Source organism: Rana temporaria, chromosome 12, assembly GCF_905171775.1.
Source record: "Rana temporaria chromosome 12, aRanTem1.1, whole genome shotgun sequence".
Lineage (NCBI taxonomy): Eukaryota > Metazoa > Chordata > Amphibia > Anura > Ranidae > Rana > Rana temporaria.
Genome location: NC_053500.1, coordinates 52,875,143 through 52,892,634, shown reverse-complemented (window position 1 = coordinate 52,892,634; position 17,492 = coordinate 52,875,143). Strand labels below are relative to the sequence as shown.

At 46.7% G+C, this 17,492-nt stretch overlaps 1 protein-coding gene across 2 annotated transcripts in view; it reads left to right on the top strand.

The window, feature by feature from the left end:
• The window catches only part of LOC120918228 (E3 ubiquitin-protein ligase TRIM39-like), a 52,371-nt gene extending 35,137 nt beyond the window's left edge, over window positions 1–17,234 (top strand). The window contains exons 3-4 of one of the 2 annotated variants that reach the window (XM_040329732.1): window positions 13,762–14,553; window positions 17,198–17,234. In XM_040329732.1, coding sequence (XP_040185666.1) covers window positions 13,762–14,553; window positions 17,198–17,209 — 804 coding nt within the window. In that variant the 3' untranslated portion in view covers window positions 17,210–17,234. Of the gene's footprint in view, window positions 1–13,761; window positions 15,032–17,197 lie in introns of those variants that run through there. The other variant, XM_040329730.1, reaches the window with a different exon arrangement.
• The last annotated feature ends 258 nt before the right edge of the window (window positions 17,235–17,492 follow it).

Sequence of the window (17,492 nt, the reverse complement as noted above, 5' to 3'; positions counted from 1 at the left end):
TGGTGTTTCTGGCCTTGCATTATGTATGTCATTTTATTTACATTTGCTTATGTCAGATTTTACATCATGTCAAGTATGTAAGTTGGCAACCTTCCTGGCAATCGTGTTTAAATCATGCTTGATTCAATACACATCAACAAAACTGATCCTGATGTACAAAATGGTAAAGAATGTATAATCTCAATTCATTGATCAAGATGTTTGAATTGTTTTTTTGTTTTTTTTACTGCATTTAATATTTTAAATGTTTACATATTTGTATTATGTTTTATCTATTTGTAATGGTACTAGAAAATCTGGATCTCTTACCTTTTGGACATGCCTGCTTTTCTAATACATAATTTCCTTTTTTGTTAAACAGAAATTAAGTTTTTAAAAATGTAAAATACTTCTTCTTCTTCTTCTTCTTCAAATTCTCAACAAGAAACAATGGTGCTTTTTTAAACTTGCTGCTTATGTATCTAATGTAATTTACAAGAAATTAAAATAATATAAATAAAATAATTTCAACAAAATAAGTATACAAAATGTCACAGTCATCTGAATTATAAATTGTTTTGTAAACTTACTTGAAAGCAATAAATAATTTTTCTGTATATTAATGATTACACATTGACGAAGCTCAGTTGGTCAGGCCCATCTAGAAAATCCTCTAGGGCAGGGGTGGCAAACTCAAATTCATCGGGGGCCGCATTAGCAGTATGGTTGCCCTCATAGGGCCGGTTGTATCTGTAAGACCATGTGTCCACTATTATCATAAATAATTGTCACTGCATTTGTTTATTACTGGTTTTATGGAGCGCAGGGTTCAGGAGTTTGCTGCGTACGAAATGCAGGATACAGGAGTATGCTATGGACCGTGTGCAATATCTGACCTCTGCACCCTCCACTCTCCTTCCATCCTCCCATCCACCCTGGGATGGGATGGGATGGGGTGGGGTAGGATGAGATGGGATGGGGTGGGGTAGGATGAGATGGGATGGGGTGGGGTGGAGTGGGGTAGGATGGGATGGGGTCGGGATGGGAGTGGGTGGGGTGGGGGGTTTGTGCCGTAGGATGGGATGGGGTGGGGGGGAGGAGGGGGAGAGGAGAACCGCCCGAGCCGGGATCTTTACAGTGCATGCTGTGGAAGAGGCTTGTAATTGCCGCCTTCTGGAGTCTGCGGCGCCTATGATGGACGTCACACGTCCCGCGGTCCCGGGATTGGATCTCTGGGACGTCCATCATAGGAGCCGGGTGTACCAAGATGGCCGACAGCTCCGGAGCTAGGCCGAAGCCGCGGCCTTTCCTAAGGCCGAGGCAGCGGTGCGCTCCGCGGATCACGGATCGGTCACGATCCATTGCACCACTAGTGGCAACGGACGGCCCGTTGCGCGGGCCACATGGCAAGGTCTGGCGGGCCGGATTCGGCCCACGGGCCTTGTGTTTGCCACCCCTGCTCTAGGGCAACTTTCTAAGCAAAGGGCCAGTTTACTATCCTTTAGACTTTAGGGGGGCTGGATTGTGCCCATTGGGAGCAGAAAATGCCCCAACATCAGTGCTCCATCATTGGATTTAATGGAAAAAATAGTGCCGCATTGTTGGTATCATTGGAAGAATACTACCCCGTTAATGGTGTCAATACTGAGAATGATGCCCGTTCCTTGGTGTCAGTTGGAGAAATGGTGCCCCAAAGGCCAGATAAAGGCAAACAAAGGGCCACATCCGGCCCCCGGGCTGCAGTTCGAGGACCCCTGATCTAGAGCAGGGGGTCTACAAACTTTTCAGTATGAGGGTTGCATTGTACTTTTTAAAAATGCAGGCAAAAAAAAAACTCCATCAGGGTCCCTCTAACATCTGGGTACCTATCAAAAGTCCCTATAACAGTCCTGCTTTTAATTCAGGGTCCCCATCTAAGTGAGTGAGCGAGTAACTTATATAGCGCTAACATGCTAACAAGTGCGAATTAAATCGCCTTAAGGCGCTTGTATCCGGAGTCGTCCTTGTCCTTCAGAAGAGTGGGTCTTAAGTTTTTTCCTGAAGGCGCAATGGTTATCTCCAATGCGGATGATGGTTAGTAGCGCGTTCCACAGCCGTGGCCCCTGGAATGCAATCCTCGTTCTCCTTTTGATTTGTAGCGGGTCTTGGAGATGCAGAGCAGGATTTGATTCGTCGACCATAGGGCCCGCCCAGGGTTGTAGTGTCATATTTTCCCGCATAGGTATTGCGGGGCTTTACCTTGTGTGCATTTGTGAGTGAGGCAGAGTGTCTTGAATGTCACCCGATCCTTTACAGTTAGCCAATGGAGGGACTTAAGGGACGGGGTGATGGATTCCCAAGGCTTTTTTCCCATTATCAGTCTGGCGGCTGTATTCTGGACGACTTGAGATCTGGTATTTGGGTAGTACTAGGTTGAGGGAGTTAGCGTAATCCAGTCGAGCATTGATGATTGTTCCGACTACTACTGCTTTGTCCTTATCCGGGATGAAGGGGATGAGTCTACGTAGTAGGCGTAGGAGATGGTGGGCTTCGCTGACTACTGATCCTATTTGTGCGTCCATAGTCATGTCTGAATCAAAGGCTTTTGACTTTGGTGCTTGGGTTGACGGTTTGTCCAAGGATGGTGGGAGGTGGGCCTGTTGTCCTGGAGTTTTTCTTTTGATTTGCATGGAGAAAGAGAAGTTCTGTTTTTGATCCATTAAAGCGGTGGTTTCGCGGCGATTTTGTTTTATTTCTTTTTTACCATTAGATTAATGACCCCCATACCAATAATTACTCACTTGTTCTGATTTCTCAAACCTCCACAGTCCGGAATACTTGTAAAGGATTATTTATAAAAAAAGCTGCCGGACGTTTCCATTTTACTTGTGGGCACTAGAAGCCCACAAGCACCTATTTCCTGTATGCGGCACCGTCAACACACAACGTTGTTGAAAGTTCCCACCCCGTTGTGACATCAACGCAAGAACTAACAAAACTAAACATAATAGCACAGCGCAGTATGGGGGAAATCTTGCGGGATCTCGAAGGACGGCGTTCCGCATTGTAACTTGGGAAGCACGACACTGTGCTCCCAGTAGACGGAAAGCTCCCAGACAACACTGCGGTGCCGGGGAGACGCCTACTCCCGCGGGAGGGAAAACCCGGAAGTCTGCAATATTACGGTATTTAACCACTTCCATACCGGGCACTTACGCCCCTTCCTGCCCAAGCCAATTTTCAGCTTTCAGCACTGTCGCACTTTGAATGACAATTGCGCGGTCGTGCTACACTGTACCCAAACAATTTTTTTATCATTTTGTTCCCACAAATAGAGCTTTCTTTTGGTGGTATTTGATCACCTCTGCGGTTTTTATTTTTTGCGCTATAAACAAAAGAAGAGTGACAATTTAAAAAAAAAACACTATTTTTTACTTTTTTATTTAATAAATATCACAATTTTTTTTTAAAAAAAACGTTTTTTTTCCTCAGTTTAGGCCGATATGTATTCTTCTACATATTTTTGGTAAAAAAAATCGCAATGATCATATATTGATTGGTTTGCGCAAAAGTTATAGCGTTTACAAAATAGCTGATAGATTTATGGCATTTTTATTTTATTAATTTTTTTACTAGTATTGGCGGCGATTTGCGATTTTTTTACTGTAACCGTGACATTGCGGCGAACACATCGGACACTTTTGACACGTTTTTGGCGCCATTCACATTTATACAGCGATTAATGCGATAAATATGCACTAATTACTGTATAAATGTGACTGGCATTCAAGGGGTTAACACTAGGGGGTGAGGGAGGGGTTAATATGTACACCTGAATTGTGTTCTAACTGTGGGGGAAGGGGGGTGACTGGGGGAGGTGACCGATCTGTGTCCCTATGTACAAGGGACACAGATCGGTCTCCTCTCTCCCCTGACAGGACGTGGAGCTCTGTGTTTACACACAGAGCTCCACGTCTTGTCCCTGTAGCCGCCGATTCCGAGTGCCTGGCGGACATCGCGACCGCCAGGCACGCGCATCGGCATCTCGGGGACGCGTCGGGCGCGCGCGCGCCGCCGTCGGCGCGCTCGCGCGCCCCCCAGTGGCCGCAAGAATACAGGATGTCAAATGACGTCCTGTTGAATATTCAGAGTCACCGTGGAGCCGTCATTTGACGATGGCCCGGTACTCTAGTGGTTAACAGAGAAAAAAAAATTCTTAGGGCAATTGTATATCTATGTTGTGCAATGATGCGGATAGGACAGTGATGTAATTTGGGTGAACCTCCGCTTTAAGTTTGAGGGAACTCTCTGTCCTCCAGTTGTTGATCAGTAAGAGGCAATTTTCTAGTAAGTCTACTCTTCTATCAGGATCTCCATCAGAGGCCCCCGTTCCATCAGGGTCCCCATCAGAGCCTCCTGTTAGATCTGAAACAGAAACTATAGACAGCCTCTACTCACTTTACCCACGTGACCTCCGGAAGATTTGAAGTCAATATTAATTATTTTCATTTCTATTGACTTCTACGGGGAAACTCGCTTTGATATGCGAGTGCTTTGGATTACGAGCATTCTCCTGGAACGGATTATGCTCGTAATCCGAGGTTCCACTGTATATTGATTGGTTTGTGCAAAATTTATAGGGGCAGATCCACGTAGCGCGGCGCATATTCCCGCCGGGCGTAGCGTATCTAAGATACACTACGCCACCGTAATTTTTATTTTTTTTCAAATCCTCATAGAATGCGCGCCGTAAGTTACGGCGGCGTAGTGTATCTTTGGTGGCGTAAAGGCGTGCAATTCAAGACGATGTGATGGGGGCGTGTTTTATGTTAATACATCATGACCCGACGTAAACAACGTTTTTTTTTAACGGCGCATGCGCCGTCCGTGGGGGTATCCCAGTGCGCATGCTCGAAATTAAACCGGAAAAAGCCAATGCTTACGACAGTGACGTCATTCTACGCAAATCCCTATTCGCGAACGACTTCCGCAAACGACGTAAAAAATTCAAATTTCGACACGGGAACGACGGCCATACTTAACATTGAGTACGCCACCATTATAGCAGCTTTAACTATACGCCGGAAAAAGCCGAGCGCAAACGACGTAAAAAAATGCGCCGCCTGGACGTTTGTGGATCACCGTATCTAGATAATTTGCATACTCGACGCGGAATTCGACGGAAACGCCACCTAGCGGCCAGCGTAAATATACACCTACGATCCGACGGCGTACTAAGACGTACGCCTGTCGGATCGATCCCTCATTCCGTCGTATCTTGTTTTGTGGATACAAAACAAAGATACGACGCGGGAACTTTGAAATTACGCGGCGTATCAATAGATACACCGGCGTAATTTCTTTGTGGATCTGCCCCCAAGTGTCTACAAACTATGGAATATATACTGGAAATTTTAGTTATGTAATGGTGGCGATCAGCGACTTATAGCTAGACTGCGATATTGCGTAGACATTCGGATACTAACTGACACTTTTTGGGAACCAGTTACACTAATACAGTGGTCAGTGCTAAAAATATGAACTGTTGCTGTACTAAGGACACTGGCTGGCATTTGATGCTCAGCAGGAGGATGACATATGGGCATTGGATGTGGCTCCGGTATTTAATTACTTATTAGACGTGTCCACATACAAGGGTTTTATATCCAACTGCTACGCTATGCTGCTAAACCTCTTCCTGCCGGGTGCCCCTCACAAGGCGGTGGCGCGGTGGGAACGGGATGTGGGTGCGTTCGAGGATGAGCAGTGGGAAGAGGCCTTGCAGGCGATTCCCGCCTGCTCCCTGAACGTGGCACATAGACTATCACAACTTTACATCCTCTTACGGGTACACTATACGCCAGCCCGGCTGGCGCGGATGGGAATGGGGGTGGACCCCTGCTGTACTAGGTGCTGCAGAGACCATGGAGATCTCATTCATCTTCTGTGGCGGTGCCCGAAGCTCCATTTATACTGGTCAGGGGTGGTGGACATGATTAATAAGGCCTTTCAGGCTCAAGTCCCTTTGGATCCCAAGGTATGTCTACTGGGGATCACGGAGGGTCTCCAGGTAGAGGATATCCCTAGACAGGCTATAGGCAGAGCTCTGTTCCAGGCTCGCCTGATGATACTAAGACACTGGAAGGATACTGAACCGCCAACAGTGCAGGAATGGGTTACACAAATGGGGGTCACTCTTAGATTGGAGAAGGTGGTGTATCAGAAACGAGGGTCGAGCAGTAAATATGAAAAGCTATGGGCTAAGTGGCTGGATGTTCCAGGGTTGGCCCCAATAGACTTGGTTTATGACAGACTATTTTAGGGCCTCTGCCGGCTGGGTAGGGGACATCTTTACAGGCCTCGGAAGGGGTAGGGAAGGAATTATTTGCAGGACATGTTACAAGGTGTTGGGGATCTGACTGTAATACAATGTTTTGTTTTACGTGTACTCTCCCATGTGATTTTCAAATAAGCTCTGGAGACTGTAAACTGTTTTACTTTTATACATGCTCAATAAAAAAACCTTTGTATGAGAAAAAAAAAGGACACTGGCTGGGAAGGGGTTAAACATCTAAGGCAATTAAAGGGTTATATGTGTGCCTAACCAGTGGTTTGGTTTACTTTGTGTGGTGCTTTCACTGAAGGAAGTAATAGATTTTATTCCCTACATTGCGGGGAAACAAAATCCAGCACATTCCTGCTGGCAGGATAGTCTCTGCCTTGTTTACATAGACAGAGCCCTGCCCTGTGTAAATTCACGACGATCACTGGGTGCTGGCGGTAATCCATCGGCCAGTGTCCTGTCGAATAAAACAGATTGTGGGATAATTGCCTTGACGGTCTGCGCATGCGCAGTAGTGACGTCACTCTAGCTAATGTGCCGATCCGCTGGCGTGATGACGTCAACACTGCGCATCCACTGATCATCTAAAGCATTATCTGACGATCAGCAAAGTGCGGAGGCAGAATCTGTTCATCAGATTCTGCCTCGCTCTCCGGCCAGCAGGTCCGCTCTGTTGAGGCTTGTGTGTGGCTGCCACTTCCAGCTGGAGTGGGCGCTTTCCTCTCAGTAACAGGACTTCGCTCCTGTGCATCTCTATATATGGAGAGTGTATGGAGGAGGGGGATTTAATAGAGATCCACCTTGTCACCTGCTGGCAAGAGAGCGGGGCAGAATCTGACGATCAGATTCTGCCTCCGTGCATTGAACGTTGTCGTTTTGAAAACTGTCTCCGACAATCTGCGCATGTGCAGTGTTGACGTCACGCCAGCGAATCGGCAGATCCGCTGGTGTGACATCACTACTGTGCATGTGCAGATTGTCGGAGGCATTATCCGACGATCTGCATTATTTGACAGAACACTGGCACCCGGTGATCGACATCTGCTGTGTTTAATCGCACCACAGCCATGTCGCTGGCAGCTGGCAGTTCTTGATCACCTCCCTGACTAAGGCCCTTCTCCCCCAATCACTCAGTTTGGCCGGGCGACATGCTCAAGGAAGAGTCCTGGTGGTTCCAAACGTCTTCCATTTACGAAAGATGATGGAGGCCACTGTGCTCATTGGGAAAACTTTCTGTACCCTTGCCCAGATCTGTGCCTTGATACAATCCTGTCTCTGAGGTCTACAGACAATTCCTTGGACTTCATGGCTTGGTTTGTGCTCTGACATGCACTGTTAACTGTGGGACCCTATATAGACAGGTATGCGCCTTTCCAAATCATGTCCAATCAACTGAATTTACCACAGGTGGACTCCAATAAAGTTGTAGAAACATCTCAAGGATGATCAGTGGAATCAGGATGCAGCTAAATTGTGAGTGTCATGGCAAAGGCTGTGAATACTTAGGCCGCGTACACACGATCAGTTAAACCGATGAGAACGGTCTGATGGACCATTTTCATCGGTCCAAACCGATCGTGTGTGGGTGCCATCGGTTATTTATCCATCGGTTAAAAAAAAGCCAACTTGTTTTAAATTTAACCAATGGATTCCTAAACGATAGAAAAAAAACGATCGTTTGTAGGCATGTCCATCGCATGCTGAGAATCAAGTTGACGCATGCTTGGAAGCATCGAACTTCGTTTTTTTCAGCACGTCGTTGTGTTTTACGTCACCGCGTTCTGACACGATCGTTTTTTTAACTGATGGTGTGTAGGCACATCAGACCATCAGTCAGCTTTATCGGTTAACCGATGAAAACGGTCCATCAGACTGTTTTCATCGGATGGACCAATCATGTGTACAGGGCTTTAGGCCCCTTTCACACTGAGGAGTTTTTCAGGCGGTATAGTGCTAAAAATATCGCCTAAATACCGCCTGAAAAACTCCTGCCCAGCATTCTCAATGTGAAAGCCTAAGGGCTTTCACACTGAGGCGATGCGCTGGCGGGAGAGAAAAAAATCTCCTGCAAGCAGCATCTTTGGAGCGGTGAGAGGAGCGGTGTGTGTATACCGCTCCTTCCCATTTAAAACAATGGGAAACCGCGTTAATACTGCCCGCAATGCGCCTCAGCAGAGGCGCATTGCAGGCGGTATTAACCCTTTTTTAGCCGCTAGCAGGGGCTAATACCGCACTGCAAGCGGCCGAATCCCGCGGCAATTCCGACGGTATAGCGCCGCTATTTTTAGCGGCGCTATACCGCCACCGCACCTCCCGCCCCAGTGTGAAAGAGGCCTTAGGGTGGGCTCATACCATCGCCGGATCCGTAGCACAGCAGGGGTCCGGTGCGTGCTGGTTCACCATTTCAGGTCCGATTTCATGCTGAATTTTGGGCTGAAGCGGACCAAAAAAGGCTTGTTTTTTTTCAGCAAATCACACCGGACCTGCTGCGGAGATATGTGAACCGGCTCCATAGAGAGCGGGTCACACTCTCCTGCTACCGTGTTTCCCCGAAAATAAGACCTACCCAGAAAATAAGACCTAGCGTTATTTTCCATGAGGGCTGCAATATAAGCCCTACCCCAAAAATAAGCCCTAGTTTTAAATGTTTGTAACATCCTATAATCCATACTATTACAGTAGTATATAATGTACAATGTGTGTGTTTCTGTAATATAATTGCGGGGAAGAGAGCGGGTCACAGAATGAATGAATGAATGAATGAAGGACTTATATAGCGCGGCACATGCGAACTAAATCGCCTCTGGGCGCTTGTTGTTCCTGTCTCTTTTGGTATCAGAAGAGATGAGTTTTGATCTTTCTCCTGAATGCTAAGTGGTTTTCCTCCAACCGAATGCTGGTTGGTAAAGCGTTCCATAGTCTGGGACCTTGGACAGCGAATCTTCTTTCTCCTTTGGACTTGTAATTGGCTTTTGGGATTTGGAGTAGGTTTTGGTTGGTGGATCGCAGAACGCGATTGGGATTATGAGCTTTTATTTTTTCGCATAGATATTGCGGGGCCTTCCCATGGATACATCTATGCGTTAGACAGAGTGCTTTAAAAGCAATTCTGTCTTTTACTGGCAACCAGTGGAGGGCTCTCAGTGAAGGTGAGATTGATTCCCAGGGTTTTTTCCCAGTCACTAGTCTGGCGGCCGTATTTTGAACGACTTGCAGACGGGCGATTTGGTACTTTGGGAGACCGAGGTAGAGGGCGTTTGCATAATCCAATCTGGAGTTTACAATTGCTCCCACCACGGTCGCTATGTCTTCTTTTGGAATAAAAGGAGTGAGTTTGCGTAGTTGGCGCAGCAGATGGTGAGATCCGCTGACCACTGACCCTATTTGTGCGTCCATTGTCATGTAGGAGTCGAAGATGACCCCAAGACTTTTGACTTTGGCGCTAGGGGTGATGATTTTTCCCAGAATGGGCGGGGGCAACCAAGTTGTTGCAGGTTGATTCATACGCTTGGTGTGAAACAGGAGAAGTTCTGTTTTTGCTCCGTTGAGTTTAAGATAACTCTTTGTCATCCAGTTCTCTATCAAAGAGAGGCATGCCTCTAGATTGAGATGGTGATCCTTTTTGTTGCAAATGCGGAAATACAGTTGCGTGTCGTCTGCATATGAGTGATAAAGCAGTTTTTGCCTGCTAATGATTTTAAAAAGAGGACGAAGATAGATGTTAAACAGCACTGGGGATAGAGGCGATCCTTGAGGGACTCCGTGCGATAACGTGCATTTCTCGGAAGTGAAAGGTCCCAATTTCACTGTTTGTGATCGGTTTTCCAAAAAAGAGGAGAACCAAGATAAATCACTTTCTGCGACTTTGGCTATGTCCGCTAGCCGAGTCAGTAATAGTTTGTGGTCTACGGTGTCAAAGGCAGCGCTTAGGTCCAGCAGAACCAGGAGACAAGATTCTCCTTCGTCTGCGGCCTCTAGAGCGTCTTCCCATATTTTGAGCAATGCTGTTTCCGTACCGTGTCCGGGGTGGAAACCTGATTGAAATGGATCCAGTAGATTATGGGTATCTAGATGCTGTTGCAGCTGTTGTACCACTACTTTCTCCATGACCTTGGAGAGAATGTTTAGGCCTGTTATGGGACGGCGATGAAGTGGGTTCTTGGGGTCTAGGGTCGGTTTCTTCAAGATGGGTTGGACTATGCCCTCTTTCAACTGGGAGGGCACTATGCCTTCCTTGAAAGAGTGGTTTATAAGCTGCGTGATAGGAGGTGCCAGGATGTCGGCGCATTCCTTCAGCAGTTTAGTGGGAATTATATCATTTGGCGCTGTGCTGTTTCGCAGAGTACCGATGATATTTTTTGTGACCTCGATGGAGATGGGTTCTAGGGTGAACTTTTCAGATTGTGGTGAATTTTGGTGGATGTTGTATGGGTGATTGCAGGGGGGGGGGGGGGGGGGGGTATTGTTCTGCTGAATGCTTTCTCGGATTCCCTCAATTTTATTAATAAAGTAATCCGACAATTCATCGCAAAACTCTTGGGTGTCCGAATTGGGGGCTTCCAGACAAGCGGGATTCATGGTCTGAGTGACCATCTTGAAAAGTTCACGGGGGCGATTTAGGGCGCTGTTGATTGCCTTTGAAAAATAGTTTTTCTTGGCTTTGAAAATTTCTTTGTGGTATTTTCTTGTTATGGCCTTGTAGATGATGAGGTTTTCTTCTGAAGAGCTTCTTTTCCAGGCGACTTCCGCCCTTCTGCGTTCTTGCTTCAATAACGACAGCTGGTTATTAAACCAGCTTGACGTGTTTTTCCGGATGCAGGTTATCCGTTTTGGCGCTATTAAGTCGGCTGACTGTAATAGGGCTGTGTTAATGGCATCCAGTGTTTCTAGGGCAGTTTGATGAGGTTGAATTGTTTTTACTTTTTCACTTAATGTGGTTTTGAAGAGTTCCGAATGGAGCTTCTTCTGACATCTAGTCCAGTGTGTTGTCACTGGTTTTGATGTTTTTGTTAAGGGGGAAATTTTGGAAATTGTGAATCTAATTGCATGGTGATCTGTCCATGGCAACGGTTCATTTTCCAAAATGTTTATTCTCAGATTTTGTCTGAAAATAAGATCGAGCGTGTGACCTGAAGCATGTGTGGGCCCACATACTAATTGCTGTAGCCCTAATCCTTCCAGGTGGTCAATGCAGGCGTCGGCAACGGGGTCTTGTGAGGAGTTGGCCCAAAGGTTGAAATCCCCGAGCAGCAACAGGTGTTTGCTGTTCAGGGTGTAAGTGGAGATGAACTCTGTCAATGATGGTGAAAACTGCGATTTTGGCCCGGGTGGTCTGTAGCAGAGTAGAATACGGACGGTCTCCTGGGGATTTCTTTGTAGTTGCAGAGTAAGGGTTTCCATGAATGGAAGAGGGTTTTGAAGGACTGGTTTAGTGATCGCCAGGTGATTCTTATGGATCACCGCCAGGCCTCCTCCTCTTTGCCCTATTCTGTTTTCGGTTATGATACGATAATTTTCTGGTACCAATTCTCCGAGAATGGTGTTACAGTCGGCTGTGAGCCAGCTTTCTGTAATAAAGAGGCAGTCTAAATCGTGTTGTAAAATGAAATCATGGATTTCTAGTCAGTGTTTTACTGCCGATCTTGTGTTGATTAAAGCACATAATATGTGCTTAGGCTCGGGTAAATGGCTGAGATTCTTGAGAATCGATCGTCGATCGATCTTCAATAATCGATCACTTCTTAGGGCTTTTTTGGTGATGGCTGGTAGTACTGCGGCAAAACGCCTCAGGCCCCATATGGTTTCAGCAGAATATTGCCGATTAACCATGGTCGCCAACCCTAGGGGGGTAGGAGGGGGGGGTTTTGGGTGATTGAGGGAAGATTAACTTAATCCTCCCTCCTGGCTTGGTCCAGAGGAAGGCAAAAAACCCTGGCCCAGCTGTGCCAATATGCTGTGGCCGGGGGAAAAAATTCCTTCCTGACCCCTTGACAGGCGATCGGCAGAGCCCTGGATCAAGTGCAGATTGAATTGAGAGGTATGGGGGGGGGAGTGAGGGGTTCTCCTTGTTGCTGGGTGTACCAAGATGGCTGCTGCATCGGCAGCAGGGTCCAGGCTTGGGGCTAACTTATATTGGATTTGGTTCTGCTGTACAATCCTGGTCGTTGCAGGTATCCTTTAGGGGTAGGGGGGGTGGAGGGGAGATACTGAGCAGTTGGTGGAAGATTGCAGGGTGTAGGAGGCGACGCGCCGCTAGGCCTCAAGTGAAGCCGCGGTCTTTCCTAGATCGCGGCTGCCGCGGTTCTTCACAGGCCGGCGCGGATGTCCGGAAAAATGCTGGAAAGCGGCCGGAGGTTGAGGCGGGCAGTTGTTGGGGGGATGCCTTGATGGAAAAGTTGGGGTGTAGAAGAGGGGGTGAGGAGAAGGGGAGAGCCGAACTATATGGGTCGCTGCGGCGGCTTGTCCTGAAAAGGACGTCCGCCGGCGATCCCAGCAGATGGCCCCGAGAGCAAGGGCTTACCTGTAAGCTCCCTGTGGAGGGAAAGAAGGAGGGAGCCAGGGGACGTCAGGGTAAGCCGGGGGAAGCCAGGTGGTAAGTCTGCGGCGAAGATCTGACAAGCAGAGGCCGGGGAGAGCAGACAGCAGTGACAGGGAGGAGGATCAGGCTGGGCTGGAGGTGGAAACCCTGCCTGTCTGGCTCCAGGAGCCGTACGTCCTACTGCTAGGATCCGCACGCCGATTACTACTGGAGCTCAGTTCTAGCCCTGGGGAGGAGTCACTCTTTCAGAATCAATCCTGGAGAGCAGGAGATCTGGTGGGAGGAATAGTGCCCCATTGTTGATGTCAGACAGAAGCGCTGAATAAAGGTATTTGGCACAATTATATTACAGAAACACAAACATTATACATTATATACTACTGTAATAGAATGGATTATAGGATTTTACAAACATTTTAACTCCATTTACACTGGGGATTCCTGTCAGGCAGGGAGAGAGAGGGGGAGAGAAGACGGCACATTACATGGTAAGACCTACCCCGAAAATAAGCCCTACTGTGTTTTTTGTTGCCAAAATTAATATAAGACCCGGACTTATTTTCGGGGAAACACGGTATGTGAATTGGATGCAGGGAAAGCCACATCCAATTCGCATAGGTGTGAACCCAGCCTTATGTACAGTTTTTGTTTTTTTACGTTTTTTTTTTATTTTGCAAAAATATCAAACAAACTTTTTTCACGTTGTCATTATTGGGTATTGTTTGTAGAATTTTAAGGAAAATAATGAATTTAATTCATTTTGGAATAAGGCTGTAACATAACAAAATGTGGGAAAAGTGAAGCGCTGTGAATACTTTCCGGGTGCACTGTACCTACTTATCAAACGACATAATGATGGATATTTCATGCCTTTTGCTTGTTGTTAAACATGTTGATAACTGATTGTGTTCTCTCTAACCAGAGCCTTTCCCAAACTGACCATCAAGAAGATGAAAAAACACAATTGGCTAAAGAAGTCCTTTTAATGCAGAAGGAAGCGTGGGAATTGTTTGAACAGAATGAAAAGAAATTTAACTCTGTGCATTCCACCGCCGATCGGTACAGAGAGACGATTATTGAATCCATTCAGCAACTTCGCCAACATCTTCTAAAGGAGGAAAGTGTCCAGCTGGCCAAAAATGAAGATAAAGAACAAAAAGTCATAAAGGATTTACAGAATAGAGAATCTCTGGCTTCAGACTTGTGTTCCTCCATTAAAACATTGCTTTTCCATCTGGAAAATGGAGGCGTGATAATTGTAGATACTAAAATACTGAATTTGTTCAAGGAAAAGTTAGAGGACCTGTCCAGATTTGAGGTGTCATTACATGACCATGTGTCCCCCATCCACACACGGGAGTGGAGAGGGTTAAGGCATGTTGTAAAACCACGGCAGAGATCGTTACAGTTTGACCCACAGAGTGCCCATACCAACCTTGTCCTCTCCAAAAATCTCAGGCAAGTCAGGTTCTCACCTCTTGCACAACCCCTGAAAAGTCCCAACTCTTTTGATCCTGGGTTTTACGTCCTGGGTGTTCCCGGGTTCAATTCCGGGCAGCACTACTGGGAAGTGGATGTTGGCCATAAAAGCAACTGGATTATTGGCGTCGTGAAAGAGTCAGTGCCAAGAAAAGGACCTCAAAGCCTGGACCCAGAAAAGGGCTATTGGGTGTTAAATAAACAAGGAGACAAGGTCTTCACTGGCTGTGGGTTGGTATGTCCAAAGTCTTTGCGTTCCCCCCTGAGAATTGGGGTGTTCGTTGATATTTTAGAGGGCTACTTGGCTTTCTATGATGTAGATATCACCGGCCTAATCTTTGAAATCAGGGGATGTCATTTTGTTGGGAAGCTATTTCCATTTTTCTGCCCGGGAGTCCCAGCAAAGGAAGAAGATTTAGGGCCCTTGACTTTGCTTAACTTGTTGGAGCCTGGGCCATTGGAAAATGACGGCCACAAGGTGGCTCTTCAGGTACGGGAGGCCGTCAATTGACGGCCTCGGCTCCTCCGGCCACTGGGGGGTGCACGAGCGCCACCCAGTGGCACACGTGCCCGCTGCGTCACTGAGATGCCGATGCGCGTGCCTGGCGGCCGCAATATCCGCCAGATACCCGTGATCGACCGTTACACATCCAAGGACGTGGATCTGTGTGTGTAAACACACAGATCCACGCCCTGTCAGGGAGAGGAGACCGATGCTGTGTCCCTTGTATATAGGGACACAGATCGGTCACATCCCCCAGTCAGTCCCCTCCCCCCACAGTAAGAATCACTCCTAGGGAACACATTTAACCCCTTTCTCGCCCCCTAGTGTTAACCCCTTCCCTGCCAGTCACATTTATACAGTAATCAGTGCATATTTATAGCATTGTTCGCTGTATAAATGTAAATGGTCCCAAAAATGTGTCAAAAGTGTCCAATGTGTCCCCCATAATATTGCAGTCCTGACAAAAATCGCAAGATAACCGCCATTACTAGTAAAAAATAAATACCAAAAAAAATCATAATTCTATCCCCTATTTTGTAGGCACTATAACTCTTGCGCAAACCAATCACTATACGCTTATTGCGATTTTTTTTTACAAAAATATGTACAGTAGAAGAATACGTATCGGCCTAAACTGAGTAAATTTTTTTTTTTTTAAATTGGGATATTTATTTTAGCAAAAAGTAAAAAATATTGGGCCAGATCCAGAGAGAGAGTACGCCGGCGTATCTACTGATACGCCGGCGTACTTTCAAATTTCCAGCGTCGTATCTATAGTTTGAATCCTCAAACCAAGATACGACGGCATCTGGGTTCGATCCGACAGGCGTACGGCTTCGTACGCCTTCGGATCGTAGATGCAATACTTCGGCATCCGCTGGGTGGAGTTTGCGTCGTTTTCCGCGTCAGGTATGCAAATGAGCTTTTTACGACGATCCACGAATGTACGCACGGCCGTCGCATTCTCTTACGTCGTCTCTAGTCGGCTTTTTCCGGCGTATAGTTAAAGCGGTAGTTCCCCCTCCAAAAAAATTTTACCCTTATGCCGCGTACACACGGTCGTTTTCTGCGATGTAAAAAAACGACGTTTTTAAAAACGTCAATTTAATTGATCGTGTGTGGGAGAAAACGACGTTTTATGTCTTCTGAAAAACGACCAAAAAAAATTGAAGCATGCTTCAATTTTATGTGTCGTTTTTCAAAACGTCGTTTTTTACTTCACAGAAATTGACCGTGTGTAGCAAAAACGACGTTTCAAACGACGTTTTTACACCCGCGCATGGCCAGAAGCTAGTTATGAAGCGAGCTTCAATGGTAAAACTTGGTGAACGTAACCTCGCTTTGCTAGAGCACTGTGAAAAAACGATGGTGTGTAGGCAACATCGTTTTTGAAAAGTGTCGTTTTAAAAATGTCGTTTTTTACTTCACAGAAAACGTCGTTTTTTTACATCGCAGAAAACGACCGTGTGTACGCGGCATTAGTCTGATGCTCATTTTGTCTAGGGGAATAGGCTAGTTGTTTTAAAATAGACGCTGTACTTACCGTTGTAGAGAGCGATCTTCTCCGCCGCTTCTGGGTATGGGTCTTCGGGAGTGGGCTTCCGACGGTCGCATCCATCGCGTCATGAGTAGCCGAAAGAAGCCGAACGTCGGCGCGGCTCTATACGGCGCCTGCGCACCGACGTTCGGCTACTTTCCGAAAATCGTGACGCGATGGATGCGACCGTCGGAAGCCTGTTGGAAGACTGTCAATCAAGAAGGAACGCCCATACCGGAAGACCATACCCGAAAGCGGCGGAGAAGATCGCTCTCTACAACGGTAAGTACAGCGTCGATTTTAAAACAACTAGCCGATTCCCCTAGACAAAATGAGCATCAGACTAAGGGTAAAACATTTTTGGAGGGGGAACTACAGCTTTAAAGCTGGTATTTTGCGGCGTATAGATAGACTTGCCATGTTAAGTATGGCCGTCGTTCCTGCGTCGACATTTAATTAATTTTTTTTTTTTGTGTAAGTCGTCCGTGAATAGGGATGGACGTAACTCACGTCTAAGTTCAAAAAATGACGTTGTTGTAACGTCATTTCACGCAAAGCACGGCGGGAAATTTAGATACGGAGCATGCGCAGTTCAATCGGCGCGGGGACGCGCTTCATTTAAATGAATCACGCCCCCTAATCGCCGATTTGAATTCCGCCGCCAGAAATACACTACGGCGCTGTAACTTTCGGCGCAAAATCGTTGAGGATTCAAAATTCCGCCAGGAAAGGTACGGCGGCGTAGCGTATCTCTGATACGCTGCGCCTATCTAATTCTCTGTGAATCTGCCCCATTGTGTTTTTTTTTCAAAATTGTCGCTCTTTTTTTGTTTATAGCGCAAAAAATAAAAACCGCAGAGGTGATCAAATACCACCAAAAGAAAGTTCTATTTGTGGAGAAAAAAAGGACGTCAATTTTGTTTGGGAGCCACGTCGCACGACCGCGCAACGACCGAAAACGGCGGACCGTTTTCAGCGGACAGATCCGATGGTGTGTACGGGGCCTAAGAGACACTCAGAGTCGCTCAGAGACGCGATTAGAAAATTATTTGTTCTGATAACAATTTCCAACATCGGTCGGTCATTTTTGATGGCGGCAGAAAAATAGTCTGTTTGCTGTGGGCAGACTAAT